Genomic DNA, 17,784 nt, shown 5'->3' with positions numbered 1-17,784 from the left:
AATTTACTTGCGCAAAAGATTTAAAATACTCCCAAATTACCTTGATCTTTCTTTTGGTTACGGCATATAATTTGTTCATTCTACTTCTTTTGATTATGGCATCTTATTAGTTATTACTATGACATTGTGTCACCGGTCACCAGATAAAAAGGGGAAAAAAAAATAAGGTAACAAAATTCAGAGGTTATACTTATATTAGTCCACACTTTTGAGTTTAAATGGTTTTTTTTTTTTTGTTTAATTCCTTATTTTGCCGAGTTGGGTTCTCTTTTCCACTACAAAAAATAACATAGTCGGAATTGCCGTTTGTAAAACCAAAAATAAATAACAAACAAATATAAAGAAACAAAAATAAAAGGGAAGTTGGCAAGATTTGGCGGGTAGGACTTGAATGTACAAATCTGAAACAAACATCCCACCAGCTGAATTTAAGACTGACAAACTGAGCTTTCGGTCCTCCTGTCACAATTTTCAACCAAATTAGAGCATTTGACTCAGGTATGGTTGAGTGTGGTTGTGTTAGATACGATTTGATTCGATTCGATTCGATTTGATTTGTTGTATTTTATCTATAATTTGATGTACAATTATAGACGCGATTGTTAATAGCAAATTCGGATGATTTTAACTCCGACCATCACGATTGGTTAGGACAAGCGCTTGATTATAGGTTACAAGAGACATACGAATTGACTTACAAATACAAAATCTTGATGTGTCACTAGTCAAACACGCAACTTTTTAAGAAAGTAGTCCAACCTTACTGGCTGAGCTAATCCGTACTAGCCTAGTGGCATCTAAATACTACGTGTACACGCCACTTTTTTGTTGGCCATCGTGGAAGCTCGTGGATCCGGGCCAAAGAAATTCTTGCATTGACTTGTTTCTCGCAGGTCAACTTTAGTAACGAAAAAGTCTGAGTTTCTCAGTCATCGGAAAAAGACTTGTTTCTGGCATTCTGCAGATTACACTACAGCCATGAAGATGTTTGCCGCTAAGGTGGAAGAAGGGAGGGAAGGCCGCGACGGCCAGCCGTCGGTTGGCCCCGTATATCGAAATCTAATAGCCCGGCATGACTTTCCGCCTACTGATCCTAATTTATCCACAGCTTGGGAAATATTTAGGTAAAAAAAAATTACAACTCATGAATCAATGTCCAGCACCAGCATTAGTAGTGTCATCAGTCATGCTTCTCTTATGGCTGGTCGTTCTTTATCAGTTAAACTCATTCCGCAAGTACTCTCAATAGTTTTTTTTTTTTTTTAATCTCTGGGATGGATATTGGTGTTTGACAGGGCCTCAGTTGAAAAATATCCAAGAAATAGGATGCTAGGATGGCGTGAATTTCTCAATCACCAGGTCTTCATTGATCATCCACCACCTGCCTTCTATTTTCAGTTTTCTTCTCCTTCAGTCGCACGGTGGCAGAGGGCTCCTAACTTTTGAGGAATTGTACTTTTACCTATAACGTTTTATAGAGTTTTATTTTACCCCCTGCAAGATTTTGTTTAACTCTCTTGCCCCACTCGGCTTGATTTTGTCCCTTTTCTCTTTGAATTTATCTTTGATTGATTGACTTTCATGGTTCTTTTTGTTATTAATTTGTCGATAGAAGATTAATTTCATGTTTTAATAATATGTAGTGCTGCTCTAAGCGTGTTTGATAAAATTAAAATCTGAAATTAGAATCCTTTAAATTACTGAATTGTTAAGTATTAAATTGATATATTTGAGTGTATATTACATTAAGTGATAAGCGAATAAGTTATCACTTATTTTTTTTAGAACAAGTTTTGCATAGAAAAATTCAATACCACTTAATTAATTCAGATGTTTTATTTTTTTTTATTTAACACATACGAAGATACTAAGATCTAAACCCATTAGATTTAAGTGTTGAATTAGATTATCAAATAGAACACTTTGATATTATTTTTGCACTTTTGTCCTTCATGCATAAAAAAAAATACTCTATTTAATTCGATTTGGTTTATATCTGAAACCATTTTAATAAAAATTAAAACTTTTACTTTCCAATTAACATTCTTTAAGCATAAAAGTTGCAAATTGTATATCTTAAAACAACTTGCATGTGTTCTTTCGTCTCCAAATTCATCCCCTAAAACTAAATCAATCCTCGCTGAGCCTTTGATTCTGGACCTTTTTTTATTGTCTCTAGTGGGGCCCTTATGTCTGGAAAACATATGAAGAAGTGTACCAAGAAACTCTGTGCGCTGGTTCAGCGCTACGAGCATGCGGAATTCAACCCGTAAGGAAGCATCAATACTTTACTGGAGCATTTGAATTAATTTTTTCTTTTTCTGTTTGCATACTACTACTGAATCTACAAGATATATATATATCAATGTTCAGTTGCTCAAATAGAAATATTAGGTGTAGACATTTGCCTGAAAACATAAACTTTGGTTGGATTATGCTATTTATAGGGCGCCCGGGTAGGAATCTACGGATCAAATTGTCCGCAGTGGATTGTTGCAATGGAGGTTTGTTTGAATAATTTATCTCCATGATGAATGTGACTTTCCATTTGTTTTATTAGTAAAATTTTTCTGGAAATTTATCCAGCTCTTCCATTCTATTATGAATACAATTTGTCGCATCCCCGAACAGGTTGAATAACTTTGAATATGCTATGCAGGCCTGCGGTTCCCAGAGTTTAATTTGTGTACCTCTCTACGATACGCTTGGTGAAGTTAATCTTCATGCTTCCATTTAAAGCTTCAGCACATCTACTTGGCTTAATTAATGCTTTTGTGTTCTTCCTTTCTCTCTCGCAACTTTAGAAATGTTACAGGCCATGTGACTTTGAAAGCTACGCACTATTCTTATTCTTAACCACTAGTTCTCTCAGATCTATCAAAATTTTATTTCCTTATCCCTATAGGTAGGCATGGCCATGGTTCCTGATAGGTTGTTAATTGTTAGTAATTTTATTGTTAATTTCCCCTTTTATTCTTACCAAATATTGTTTTAATTATTAATATTTACTTATATTTGGTATTGGGACTTAATTTCAGGAACAAAGCAGAAAATTACCAAAAAGGGGGGACTTCTATGGGAAAATGGAGACTTCTAAGGACCTTGGACTCTTGAATTGTGTGGGGACCACAAGCTAGTGAAAGGCATTTAGTCATTTGGGCCTTTCAAAGAAAGCAACGGAGAGAGACTTGGACCAAGAAGTAATTTGGAGGCTTTGTCCACATGTGTGGGGACCACAGGAAATAGCTTTTAGGTTTCTTTCTTTTGGCTTTTTAAGGGGAGACGTACAGAAGCAAAAGGGGGGATCCTTTTAGACAGCTCTAGTTTTTAGTTTTTTAGTTTAGTTCTAGTTTTATTTCTTTTGACTGGCATCTGATACACGCCAGGTATTCGACAATATTCCCCAACGGGAAGATTTTCTCATGGGGCGTAGCTAAGTTTTTCTAGTCAAGGGGACAACTGAAGATTTGGTTCAACAATTACTGTGAGATCTATTTTATTTTAATTGCTTCCTTAATTTATTGGTATTTATATGTTTCCTGCTTTTAACCGTTATAGCTCGTGTGAGTGATTGAATAGATGCGCAATATTTAATTATTCACATAGGCTATTTTGCTAAATAAGGATAATTGAATCCGTAATTGTTCGTTATCTTTATCTCAGTAGCAACTGGCGTAATTGGGTTTATGTCAGGGGAGCATACGATCTAACTTAAACGAACCCTCGTAGCGTGTTTGTTAGTTAGGATTGGGTCTTTCTAATTATTAATGCAATCTAGAAATTAAATCCTATGGTCGTACGTAGGGTTGTTTTTGGGTTAGAGAAATAGTTAACGGTCGTAACTTAACTATCGAGAAATTAAGGAAAGGTTGGTTGTTTATCGCGTGCATGACAACTATAACTGGTCTATTAATAAATGTGGAATTATCTGTGAATCAATGATCAGTGCATGAACCATTTCTGAAGTGTACCCTTGGCTAGAGTTTCTCCAATTATCTCTTTTAATTAATTATTTTCTGCAGTTAATTTATTTAGTTAGCATTCAATCCAAAACCCCCCATACTTTGGACTCTAAAAGAAACGAATTATCCCCAGTCCCTGTGGATTCGACCCTACTCACCGTTATATACAAAATCTGTATTTTTCTCGAGTAGGTATTTATTATTGCACAGGTTCGGCACCTGTCAATTTTTGGCGCCGCTGCCGGGGACTGGTGTCAGATTAATTTGTTTCTTTTTGAGTTCACCTTGTTTTCATTTTTAATTTATTTTTCTCTTATTTTTTTTTATATAGTTTATGGCTGCTAATATTCCATATTTTGATGATAGACTGGACTTTGTTCCTGAATGGGGTTATGAGACTCATGTTTTTCCTAATGATCAATGGGCTGTTGCAAATTGTGGAACTTATTTTGACTCAGGTTATTCAACTGACACAAGCCCCGCATTTCAAGACAATCTAAGTGCTCCAATTGATACTTTTGGAGATTTTTCACCCCAATATCAAATGCAGTATGACCCTTATTCAAACGGGTATGATCAAGGATGGTGGGATAATTCCAGTTTTGATTATGCGACCGGGCCAATGGATTTTCAACAGCAAGAGTCTCAACAACCATCTTCCCTGTCAGGGTACCAGCAGCAATACCAACCCCGACCACCTCCGCCCCCAAGCTCTGGTCCATCTTTGGATGAGATGATAAAACAAATGATGACAAACATGGCGCAAAATCAGCAAAGGACGGAGGCAATTCTTATGCAAAATCAACAAAGGACGGACTCCGAAATGCAGGGTATAAGGAATCAGATAAGTCAAATGGCTACAACAATCAATCGTTTGGATTCCCAGAACCAAGGTGAATTGCCATCTCAACCGGAGTTGAATCCGAAGAACGTGAGCGCAATGACCCTAAGGAGTGGGAAAGAGGTTCAAGGGCCTGAGCCTGTGATCCCTAAGGACAAGGACGAGGAGATGCAAGAATGTCAAAATGAGAAGTCTACAGATGCAGTTGAAAAAGAAGCCGAAAATGAAGAAATGGAACCCCAACCGCAACCCATTGAAGTGAAAGAATCCAGTGAAGAATCATCAAATGTGGTGACACCACCTCCATTCCCTAACCCGCATTTTCTTAACTCTTATTCCATGATTTCTGTTAATGAGATTGATTTTGTTATATCGGAAGTTTTTGAGTCTCATGGCAGAAATAAGTTAAGAGTAGCTATGGTCAAATATCTTGAACCGTTGAGTGCTCTTGATGGAGGGGTGGAGGAAAAATTGAGATCACTGCTTGATTATTTGGCGCCATCAACTAATCCATGGAAGACTGTAGCTCGTGTGCTCAAAGATTACTCCATCTATGAGGGTTACCAGGATCACATTGAAGATGAAGCATTAAGACGAGCCACAAGATTTTATCCTCCATGAACAAAACATGACCATGTCTAGCCAAAGACATAAAAGAAAGGCGCTCATTGGGAGGCAGCCCAATTATTTCTTTCAATTGCTTATTGGTTTAGTGACATAGTTTAAATCTGTTTTCCCTTTAATTTGACTGATTTTGGGTGTTGATCTTCGTCTTTGCTGATTTGTAAGTGACCTTCACCCATGACGCGCCCGCGTGATGATGTGCAGGAAGCTCACGATCAGGAATTTCTGAACTTCTGGGAGCTCTCTTGCCCTCATGACGTGCCCGCGTGGTGACGTGCAGATAGCTCACGAGCAGAAACTTCTGGGAGCTCTCTTGCCCGCATGGCGTGCCCGCGTCACGTTCGCGGGAAAGGTAAGGATTAAAAAAAAAAAAAAAAAGAGAAATTTTCTCAACCGTAGCTTGGTTTCTCAATTATCAAAAAAAAAAAAAAAAAATTTTTCTCAATTATCAAGAAAAAACAAAAACAAAAACAAACAAACAAAAAAAAAAAAATTTTTCCTTCTTTTCTTTTCTTTCTTTCCTTTCTTTTTCTTTCTTTCTCTTTTCTTTCTTTCTTCTCCTTTGTTCGCTCTGTCCGCCGCTCGTGCCCACCGCCATCTCAAACTCCACCGCGCGCCACCCCCTTCCTCAACTCAATCGCGCGCCCCGCCGCCGCTCTCCGCTGCTCTCCACCAGATCGCGCGCAGCCCGCGACCCCGGCGCGCCACTAAGCCGCGGCCCAGCCTCTGCGCCGCCGCTACTAAAGCCCCACGCGACTCCCTCCGCAAGTGGCGACGAGCCCACAGGGACGTGCAGCAGCCTCTGTCCAGCAGCCATGCTCTGCGCACGGACGCAGCCATCCACCACCAACTTCAACGCCGCTTCTCTGTCTGCCGCCTGGGGTAGTCCCAGTGGAGGTATTCGACACTTGCCCCCCAATTTCTCAGTGTTAGTCGGTGATATTTGGTAGTAGCTTATGCATATTTGGGTGATTTCCACCAGTGGTACTGGTTGGATTATTCTAGCTTGGAATTGCTAATTCTTTTGGGGTGGGTGAAGTTGTGCATTTAATTGGCCATCTGGAGCCACTTGTTGCAATTTTGGGGTGATTGGATGATTCCTGTAGTTGAATTGGGTGGAATTTGTGGCATTTGTGTTGCCTGTTGAAATTGGACGAATTTACTTCAATTGTTGGGAGTGGTCTGTCCATTGTTTCCAATGCTGCTTCACGAGATATTCTATTATAAATCTGGGGTCCCGCTGATTGCTTTGTCCATTATACTTTTAGCCCTATGTTGACTTTCTTTGGAGATTTGGAATTATTCACTGGTTACTGGATAAATATTGGGGCTTATTGCTTGAATTGTTAGGACTGTAGTAGCGCAAATTTCTGGGTTGTTTGTTGAGTCGGAAGGGCATTGTGACCCCTGTATCGCTTCTTGAAGTTGGTTAACTAATTTTGGTTTACTGGGTGTGTTTAGTCTCTTGATTTCACTTGCCTTCCGTAGTCGTTGCAATTGAGTTCATTTGCTGCCTTTGTTGGAGTATCTGTTGCGAGTGTGGCATTGTATAGCTTCTACTGTTAGCTGATGCATTGGGGGCCATAGGTAGCATTTACTCTGCTCTGTTATATCTATTTCATTGATTTTGGACTACGTTTTGCACCAGTGGTACTGGTTGGGGTATTTTGATTAGCATTTGTTATTTCCAATTGGTTGGCTGCCTGATTAAAAAGGAAAAACTTGTGATTGTGTGGTTATTGTCTACTTTCTATACTGCTATTGCTGGAATTGCCGCTTCTGAGTTGAAAATTAACTATCCACTTGGAGACTTTGTTGAGATTTTGGGTGGACAGAGTTGTGCATTTGCTGGTTGAATTGAGTTATGATGTCTCAGAACTGGGGCATGTACTTCACCACATTGGTTTCCCTCCGCAGCTGCCAAATACCCTTAGCCACTCGAGAGGGAAGTTTCTTTGTCCTCTTCACTTTAATTGTTTTATTCCCTCCATTGAGGACAATGTAGGATCTAGGTGTGGGGGGGGATAGCTGTGCTAGTTTCTTTGCTAGTTTCTTTTTCTAGTTCTTAGTTTTCAGATATTTTTCTTTTATTTTTAGTCTGTTATTTGTCTAGTTTTCGTTTACATTTTGTCATTTATCTGTCTAGCTCTCCTATGACTGCCAAATTTGATGTTGGATTGTTGCCCCTATTTCTACTTTTACCAAGTTTTAATAATAAAAATGTGTCGAGTTAATGTGGTTGAATTCAAGAGCATTCCTTTGGTGAATATCAGTGATTATGTGGCTCTTATAATTTTTGGTTAACTTTCCTAGACATAGGGAATGATTATTGGCATTTTCATGTAAATTGGTCCGATTATTAACTTTAGTTCTCCATGTTTGAACATGAGGCTAGCTGATGCAAGTTTTCTTTTGGTTGTTGTGTTATATTGAGTTTTTTTTATTTTTAGCTATGAATAAACTTGACTGTACTCCGCTATTAGTTACTACTGAGTAACCGGGGATCTGCACCTAAAAGTGTTGATTCTCGCGTCAAAAGATAGTAATTCCTATGAGTACGTGGTCACGTGGCGATAGAAGCTGAGTAACCGGGCTCTTTCATCTTGCCAATGTTGGAGTTCGCGTCAAAAGGCTTAAATGGCTAGCGACTAAGTCTTTTGTTACTATTGAAAAAAAAAAAAGAAGAAAGAATCAAAACAAAAAAAAAAAAAGAGAAAAAAAATCAATCAAAACAAAAAAAAAAAAAGTAGAAAAATGTGCTAAAAAAAAGTGAAGGTTGTGTTAGTCAGCTTGCCGAATTATGGATTTAATGTTGAGATTTTGGTTAATAGTTGGACCATTTGCTGATAAATGTTATGCGTTATTCCTTTTTCTTAGATTAGTTAACCTGAAATTAGAGAAGTTTGTGGTTTAGAAGCTAACCGGAGTGATGATTCTTGGACTTGACCATTGATGCTTGATTATTGTTTTTCTTGGTATCTTGGCAATTTGTTGGATAGAGCAATAGCCACTATCAAATATCGGTGCTTGTTTACTGTTCTCATGCTTGAGGACAAGCATGGTTTAGGTGTGGGGGGAATTGATAGGTTGTTAATTGTTAGTAATTTTATTGTTAATTTCCCCTTTTATTCTTACCAAATATTGTTTTAATTATTAATATTTACTTATATTTGGTATTGGGACTTAATTTCAGGAACAAAGCAGAAAATTACCAAAAAGGGGGGACTTCTATGGGAAAATGGAGACTTCTAAGGACCTTGGACTCTTGAATTGTGTGGGGACCACAAGCTAGTGAAAGGCATTTAGTCATTTGAGCCTTTCAAAGAAAGCAACGGAGAGAGACTTGGACCAAGAAGTAATTTGGAGGCTTTGTCCACATGTGTGGGGACCACAGGAAATAGCTTTTAGGTTTCTTTCTTTTGGCTTTTTAAGGGGAGACGTACAGAAGCAAAAGGGGGGATCCTTTTAGACAGCTCTAGTTTTTAGTTTTTTAGTTTAGTTCTAGTTTTATTTCTTTTGACTGGCATCTGATACACGCCAGGTATTCGACAATATTCCCCAACGGGAAGATTTTCTCATGGGGCGTAGCTAAGTTTTTCTAGTCAAGGGGACAACTGAAGATTTGGTTCAACAATTATTGTGAGATCTATTTTATTTTAATTGCTTCCTTAATTTATTGGTATTTATATGTTTCCTGCTTTTAACCGTTATAGCTCGTGTGAGTGATTGAATAGATGCGCAATATTTAATTATTCACATAGGCTATTTTGCTAAATAAGGATAATTGAATCCGTAATTGTTCGTTATCTTTATCTCAGTAGCAACTGGCGTAATTGGGTTTATGTCAGGGGAGCATACGATCTAACTTAAACGAACCCTCGTAGCGTGTTTGTTAGTTAGGATTGGGCCTTTCTAATTATTAATGCAATCTAGAAATTAAATCCTATGGTCGTACGTAGGGTTGTTTTTGGGTTAGAGAAATAGTTAACGGTCGTACCTTAACTATCGAGAAATTAAGGAAAGGTTGGTTGTTTATCGCGTGCATGACAACTATAACTGGTCTATTAATAAATGTGGAATTATCTGTGAATCAATGATCAGTGCATGAACCATTTCTGAAGTGTACCCTTGGCTAGAGTTTCTCCAATTATCTCTTTTAATTAATTATTTTCTGCAGTTAATTTATTTAGTTAGCATTCAATCCAAAACCCCCCATACTTTGGACTCTAAAAGAAACGAATTATCCCCAGTCCCTGTGGATTCGACCCTACTCACCGCTATATACAAAATCTGTATTTTTCTCGAGTAGGTATTTATTATTGCACAGGTTCGGCACCTGTCAGTTCCATTTGGAACCGGACTAGAACCGGAACCAGAACTATGGAACCAGAACCTTGGCAGAACTTTGGATAAAGGTTCAGTTCTGGTTCTCTAAAAAATAGAACCAGAACCAGAACAGCTGGTTTAAAAATAATTAATATAAGTAGTGAGATAATTCAAAAAAGTTAGTTGTGTTTAATAGGTTTTAAGAAAGGTTAAATTTTATGGACTTTCTATATATTTTACTAATTATTTAATTATTTCTATTCGTCTAATATCTATCATTATAATTTGTAAGTATTAAATTATTACTTACAATTTTTTTTTTTTGCTTATTTGCTATCAAAAAATGGCAAGTTTTGATGGTAGTAGCTCATCTTCAAAATCAAGCAAGCAAAAAAATATTTTTTGCAATATTTCTTCAAATGAAATCTTCAACATTGATGATTGTCCAACTCAAGAGAGTCAATACATGACAACCATTTGATAGTGTAATATATTTTTTAATTTGACAATATAATGTACTTTTCATAAAATTTGTATTGTCTATTTATTACTTCTTACTTTGTAGAATAATAATAAAATTAAAATATGATCTTTATTTTGTATTTATTTTTGTACATTATATTTGAAATTTTAAATATATTGTTATATTCGTATTAAAATTAGTAGGGATAAAGAATTAAATAAAATTGTATACAACTATACGGAACCAGAACCAGAACCATAAGGAACCGAAATCAGAACTATGCGGTTCTGGTTCTATATCTTTGAAGAACCAGAACCGGCGGTTCTGGAACCGTGGCCATACCTACCTATAGGTATTTGTACCCTGATTGGTAGATATTGTTGTGAATTTTCAAAATCCCAAATGATACAAAGTAACTATTTGAAAGATTATTTATATATGTTTGTAAAGTTACAGTGTATGTGATGCCACTAAAATCGATCTTTTTAACCTATATACTAAAAAAGGCTTCAGAAAATGGACTTTGAGGAGTTCTCTCCGTACTTTCAAAGTTCAATAACAATTGCTCCTGGTTTGTCAGACAAGCTGAGAGACACGAAAGAGAATGAGCATGCATGAATATGATTTCTTGGTGTTAGTAGAATTTTCAGTTAAATTCGCGTGGCATTCTACTAGCTATTTCTTTTTTTTCATCCTATATCATGCAAGGCAATAGAACTGAGTTGAGAAGCATGTATAGTTTGTCAATTTTTTAGATATTTGAGCTCATAACTGCTAACGTGTTCTTTTGACTTCTCTTTTTGGCCGGGCAGGACCAGGAGCTGTTGATTTTATAATAGATCATGCAGGAATTGAATTTGTTTTCATACAGGATAAGAAAGTGAAAGAAGTAAAAAGCTTATAAAACTTGACCTTTTTTAATTTCTGTCATAAATTTAACTTATTTTAAGTAACTAATAAAAACAAATCAAATGTTTCTGTTTTACCCTTGCAGCTTTTGAGTTCTGATTGCAAACATGCTCGACAACTGAAGTGTGAGTCTGCCTTTAAATTCTTGCTGTGCAATTGGAATGCATTTTCTCAAGTGATGCTTCAATCCTTGTTGTCGCACGACACTTATATTTGCTTCATTCCTTGTTGCAGTGATAATTTGCTTCACATCATTGACAGAGGAAGAGAAGAACAGAGCAGCCTCCATTGGAGTGAAATCATATTCTTGGAACGATTTTCTTTATATGGTATGTCTCTTACTCTTTTACGCTTTTTTCTTTCTATCATCAATGTAAGTTTCCTAGGCCATTACTTCAGAAAGCAAATGTCATATTTTCTTCTCACTCTTTCTTCTGGCCTGCATCTGCGAAATGTTCTGTGCACCAACCACATACACTAGCTGCATCCTTTATTCTAAGCTGTTAGCATTATTCGTTTAGTTATACATCGGCATAATTTGTCAAGTTTGTTTCAGATTGTATTGAATTTTCAAGGAAAATCTCCAAAGTGTTCTGTTTGTTGACATCTGGTTATCAACATTATTAGGCTTTTAAGGAGGGACTTAACCATACTTTTGATCTCCCCTCGTACTTTGTCAGACTTTCTCCAATTGGTCAAGTAGGTGACCTTAAGATATTCAGGTAGGACTTTTTGTTTACCACATTGTTTCCTCACATGATTTAGAATCTTAAGCGTGTATAACTAACACAGTTTGATAATACATACTTTGCCTAAATTATTTCACTTAAGCAGTTAAAGCAACACATGGCCTTTTGGCCCTTCTGTGCTTAAAGTTCTTGTTGTGTCGCTATGTAGTAGCGGATTAGTTATGAATATAGTGCATTATTGGAATGATATTCTTCTGAGCATTTTGAATGTGTTCAAATGATTCAAGTGTAAAATTTGTAGAAGTGAAGCTGTTTTTGTTGCTGTCTTTGAGTAACTCGTGTTTCAGTTTCCCAGTGTTTCAAGCCATTATTATGGCGGGGTGGTCTTGAGTCACTCGTGTTTCAGTTCCCAGTGCAATAATTTTTCCCGGTCTTTAAAACTTAGACATGTCCTCTTAGGCTTTCAAGGTACTTTATGCACTCTGGATCTGTTCTTCAGTTGCCATGCATGTATGAGTAGTGTTGATATACATAGTTCCACCTCCTAATTGATTTGTTACCCTGTTTTATTAGGGAAAAGACAACCCCTCAGAGGTCTTGCCACCACAGCCATTTAATATCTGTACAATAATGTACACTAGTGGAACCAGTGGAAGTCCAAAAGGTGTTATATTGACTCATGAAAACATTTCAACATGCATCAGAGGAGTTGATATTTTCATGGAACAATTTGAAGATAAGGTATGTAGCATCTGTTTAGCAGATCAAACACGTATTCATGCTTATTATATGAAATCTTCTACTTCTTGAACACTGTATGATTTCACCTTCAAATCGCCTGGATGTTTTGCTTCACAAAATCTACCTGTTTGCTCTTCCAGGTTGTGCATGATCCAGATATATGAATATTTGTGTCTAAATCTTTTTTCCATTTATTATTGATTCGTATCTTCCCCTTTTCTGAGCCTGTATTAATTACTTCAAGTGAAAATATGTGACCAGATGACAGTGAATGATGTGTACATATCTTTCCTCCCTCTTGCTCACATCCTTGATCGTATGATTGAGGAATACTTTTTCCACAAGGGTGCTGCTGTTGGTTACTTTCATGGGGTAAGACTTCAATCTATAGCACAGCATAGTGCCATCATCTGCTTTTACTTTTAATTTTCTTGCTCAAGTAAATGATATGGTTTGACTAGAAAATGTAAAGAAAAGGTATACGAAGGATCTGAAACGCAAGGTTTAATGGTGACTCTAGTGCAAAAAATGAAAATAGAGCATTTAATTAACAAAAAATGGTAATCCTTTGGTTTTGTGTCGATTCCGTATGTTGAAGATTATGATGTTATTAAGTTCATTTCACATCTAATCAATACAAGCTTTTTCATAAGCAAATACTAAGGTGTAGCTCTCAAATTTATGTAGTCTAAGGATGATTTACGAATAGCTAATGCTACTGCTTGTGCATCATCAAGGATATCAGTGAGCTACAGGATGATTTAATGGAGTTGAAGCCAACTTTTCTCGCCGGAGTACCTCGAGTTTTTGAAAGAGTGCGTGAAGGTAAGGAAATTTTGCTAGTCATTGATCATCTATGCATATTTTCTCAAACATTTTTAACTAGCAAATGCTGTGGCCTCTCTTGCAGGGGTTCTAAAAGCACTTGAAGAACTCAATCCAGTGAGGAGGAAAATTTTTGGCATGCTTTACAACTAGTAAATATTTTCATTAGTTGTCGTTCCTTGTTCTTCATTAAGTGGTCATTTTGGTCATACTTCTCCCTGTAACGTTTTTTACGCTGAATGCAAATTGATTTTCTGCCTCGTCTCAGCAAGCTTAAGTGGATGAAACTAGGCTACAAACAGAAAGATGCATTTCCAATAGCAGATCTTCTGGCTTTTAGGAAGGTAGTAGATGTACTTTTATTCATGACTTCCATTTTTTTATCTTTTTTTTTTTTGGCTAAAGAATCCTGGGTGTCATGTCTTTTGAATAGTATAGTTAGCATTAATCAAGCTGATTGTATAAATAATAGAAAAAAGGGAAATTAGAATGTTACAAAAAGATCTATCGCTTCCATATTTTACTAGATTCTGCATGAGGCAGACACTAAAAAGTTGTATCTTAAGCCTTTTATCCCATGGTACTGATATCTGCTTGATCCTTAATATGATTGTTGGGCAAAATTTGTTGATTTACTGTGCTATTAAGTATCTTCGAAATGGCTTCCAATCATAAAGACAACTTCTTTTCATGGTCAAGCAAAAAGAATGTGATCAATTGACTTATCTTTCTTCGTTTTGGTAATTAGGTCAAGGCCAGGTTAGGTGGCAGGGTTCGCCTAATAATTTCTGGTGGTGCACCTCTAAGCAGTGAGGTGGAAGAATTCTTGCGGGTTACCTCGTGTGCTTTTGTTTTGCAAGGCTATGGTATTCAACTTATGATTAATAGGGACCATCTCTTCCATAGTACTAATACAGTGTTAACTTAAAGTAACAACTATCAACACTATATATTTTATGAAGGTAAAATTCTTTCCGGCTGATGAGTAGGGCTTGATTCAACTGCTTTTTTAACTTTTCAAGCTGATTCAATCATCTTTGGTTTCTATTGCTCACTGGTTTATCCTCAAATGAGTAAATAAATAGTTCTAGATGCATCCTCAAAATAGCAGCACATGATTCCCCAATCTCAGTCTAGATAGTGGTGGCATTAATCTTGAAGTACAAATGTTTAATTGCAGTGTTTCAGTCCGAGAATGAAGATTGAATGACCAATTGGGTCAAACAAGAAAATATTTTTTTAGATATTGAGTTGCCACAGATAGAAGTTTAGGGTGTGCTACTCCTTGACAACCCTGACACATTTATTGTTGGAGATTGGCAATCCATTATGAAATTCACTGGGAAGGCATGGTTCAAGTTGTTGCAAATATAATTAATTTGCAGGGAAGATATTTTACATGATATTGGAGAACTAAACTTTGTCTAGCTGCCAGAATTTGATGTAACTAAAATGTGCATGTACTCTTCCCGATGACTTTTGTACATTTCTGATATATATCCTTGAAACTTGCCAATGGATATATTAAGTTCATGGCATGAAATTGTTTTAAATTTTCCAGGATCATGCAGTGAATTCACTTTTGTATCTAAATGTTTATATATCCCAGTCAGAGAGACTGCAATTTGTTTATCCAGGCTTAACAGAGACCAGTGGATTGGCCGCTGTTGGCTTTCCCGACGAAATGTGCTTGATCGGAACAGTTGGTTCTGCATTCGTATATAATGAAGTGCGCCTGGAGGAAGTTCCAGAAATGGGCTACCATCCACTTGGAGATCGTCCTCGTGGTGAGATTTGTGTCAGAGGGAAGATGGTTTTTGCGGGATACTACAAGAACCCAGAATTAACAAGAGAAACTATAAAAGATGGGTGGTTCTACACAGGTGATTCTTTTCTTTTCTTTTCTTTTTTCTACTAGAAAGTTGTTGAACTGTATGTTTTTCTTATTCATTTCATCCTCTGATGCAATCAGGTGACATAGGGGAGATGTCAGAAAATGGCGCTATAAGAATTATCGATAGAAAGAAAAATCTAATTAAGCTATCTCAGGGAGAATACATTGCAGTTGAATATCTGGAAAAAGTCTATTGTGTTTCGCCAACAATTGAAGATGTAAGGATCAAATTTCTGGTTCATATAATCAGATTATATTCGTATTATATCTGCCCAGCTACCATGTTGAGCCTGTGTTTGATAATTCTCTGTTAGATCTGGGTCTATGGGGATAGCTTCAAGTCAATGCTGATTGCTGTTGTTGTACCAAATGAGGAGAACACGGTAAAATGGGCACGGGAAATTGGCTATCGAGATTCCTTTTCTGGATTATGTTCCCTTAACCAGCTGCAAGACCATATCCTTCAGGAGCTTAAGTCCACAGCACAGAGAAACAAGGTCATTTTTCATTTTCTGCAAACCTTGAAAAGTTAAACAATTCCCACACCACCATATTTTGGTTTTATATTCCTGGAATTTTAGCCTAGAACTATCTACTGGTGTTAGTCTAGTGTCTTAGAGAATGAATTTAATGTCAAACAACTTCAACACTTGTTAAGCATCTGAAAGCGGATAAATAATCTGTTTTGGTTTGAAAGAGGATGCCCTTCTGATCAATAACCAACGTGTTTAATTTTATTACTCAATTTCTTCTCTACTTCAATTTGACTGTAAACATCATCCTGCTCAGTTTACTTTGGAAAACTCAAAACGTTGTAGGATATCTCTCATTGCCTCATCCTAGATGACTATCTAGTATCTGATGGTTATATGATATTGTTTGTTGAACATAAATGAAGTATAGCATCTTTTTCAACTTCTGATCTTATACAATTTCAGCTGAGAGGCTTTGAGCATATCAAAGGAATCATTCTGGAACCCCAACCTTTTGAGCTGCAAAAAGATTTGGTGACTCCAACTTTGAAGAAGAAAAGAGATCAGTTACTTAAGCACTACAAGGTAACCTAACTCCGCTCCTCCTTGTTTTGCTTGCTTCCATGTGTTTCTTCCTAAACCAACCACTCAACATTCTTAGAAGTGGGAAAAAAACCTGCAATGATGCTATTGTTTTTTTTTTTTCCTCATTTATTTTTGTTTGTAGGGGGGAATTGAGGACCTGTATAAGAAACTCGCTGCTGTTAAAAGATAGTCCATTGCGCTTTGTGGCATTACATTCCTTGGAGTTTGCAATAGGTAGCTTGCATGCTGTTAGAGCAGGAGCAATGTTCTTGACTTGTATGTAGTTTGAGCATTTTCTGTGGAATGCTTGATGCATATTACAGATGAGTGAATGACTGCTATTGATATAACAATGTTTTGAAGCAATGTTCAGGATTTGAATCGCATGTCTGGTAGTTGAGGGATGGAAACGTATGAAAAAAAGGGTGGGAGGGTAAAAAATAAATAAGACTGCTATTGGTATAACAACCTTGCAAAATGCAAATGTTACCTTCTTTTGGTAGAGATAGAGAAAATGGATTGATATTTTCCCTTTTTTTTTTCAATTAAGGAAAATATGGAATTTAAGAAGTAGGGATGGGAAAGAGGGATTAGAACCCGGAATCTCTATGACCTATTTGTGAAATGGATTGATATTTTTCCTTGCCAGTTGCCGCTACTTGTGAAATAGGAAGTTAAAACTTTTATCTACCTATATATCATAGTGTATGCCCATAATTGAAACATTTCATGTCTCTTTCTTCCTTTTTATGTCATGTAAAAGTTTCATGCCTTCATGCCTAAATATGATAATGTATACGCATAATTGAAAATTCAACGCTTTATTTCATAGTAGCCATCTCGTATTCTGCTCAAGGCAGGTGTCGTAGTACCTGCAGCTGCAATTTCAATTGGAAAAGCCATTAAGAATATATATGTATATATATAGCTAACTGACTAACAGATTAAGAAAGAGCACAATTGGTTAATTTACACTCTGTTAAAAAGCCAGCATAATTGGGATTACAACAACACTAAGTGGAATTAATATACTTTTGGGACTTCTAAATATTTGATTGATTACAAGAATTTAAATATTCCAGTACCTATTTGCCTCGTTAGATTGGGGAGGGAGACAACTAAAATTGATGTTATCAATATGTTCATTAGCAGATTTGGCGATTAGAAACATTCATGGATGTTTTCGGGATTACATTGTTTTATTTGATATTTATAGTATATGTTTAGAGTTTTACCGTGAAATTTTTTATTAATTTTCGAGATCTATATTTTGTGTTATTTTGTTAGATCCATCATATATAAATATGCATATGTCTAATGTAATTTCTGCTATTAGTACAGTTTTTATTAATAAAAGTGTGCAGTATTTTATCCAAAAAAAAAAAAAAATCCAAGTTCGATTATGAATTGAAGCATGCTTTTCTGTTGAAATCAATCAGATTATTAACCTAG

The 17,784-nt window shown here is 36.4% G+C and overlaps 1 protein-coding gene and 1 pseudogene across 1 annotated transcript; one reads left to right on the top strand and one right to left on the bottom strand.

The window, feature by feature from the left end:
- The window catches only part of LOC140035510 (cytochrome P450 81Q32-like), a 166,243-nt pseudogene that overhangs the window by 61,184 nt on the left and 87,275 nt on the right, over positions 1–17,784 (bottom strand).
- On the top strand, positions 948–16,687 carry LOC113722267 (long chain acyl-CoA synthetase 1-like). The gene is made up of 19 exons (XM_027245677.2): positions 948–1,124; positions 1,296–1,359; positions 2,180–2,269; positions 2,448–2,504; positions 2,660–2,708; positions 11,029–11,105; positions 11,211–11,250; positions 11,360–11,454; positions 12,388–12,555; positions 12,817–12,927; positions 13,293–13,380; positions 13,466–13,532; positions 13,649–13,724; positions 14,129–14,246; positions 15,018–15,263; positions 15,353–15,492; positions 15,589–15,771; positions 16,213–16,332; positions 16,475–16,687. Exons 1-19 carry the CDS (start codon positions 979–981, stop codon positions 16,520–16,522), a joined length of 1,983 nt encoding a protein of 660 aa, XP_027101478.1. The 5' UTR covers positions 948–978; the 3' UTR covers positions 16,523–16,687.

This window comes from Coffea arabica, chromosome 2c (assembly GCF_036785885.1).
Source record: "Coffea arabica cultivar ET-39 chromosome 2c, Coffea Arabica ET-39 HiFi, whole genome shotgun sequence".
Lineage (NCBI taxonomy): Eukaryota > Viridiplantae > Streptophyta > Magnoliopsida > Gentianales > Rubiaceae > Coffea > Coffea arabica.
Note: the sequence above shows the minus strand (reverse complement) of the source record. Positions and strands in the feature narration are given on the sequence as shown.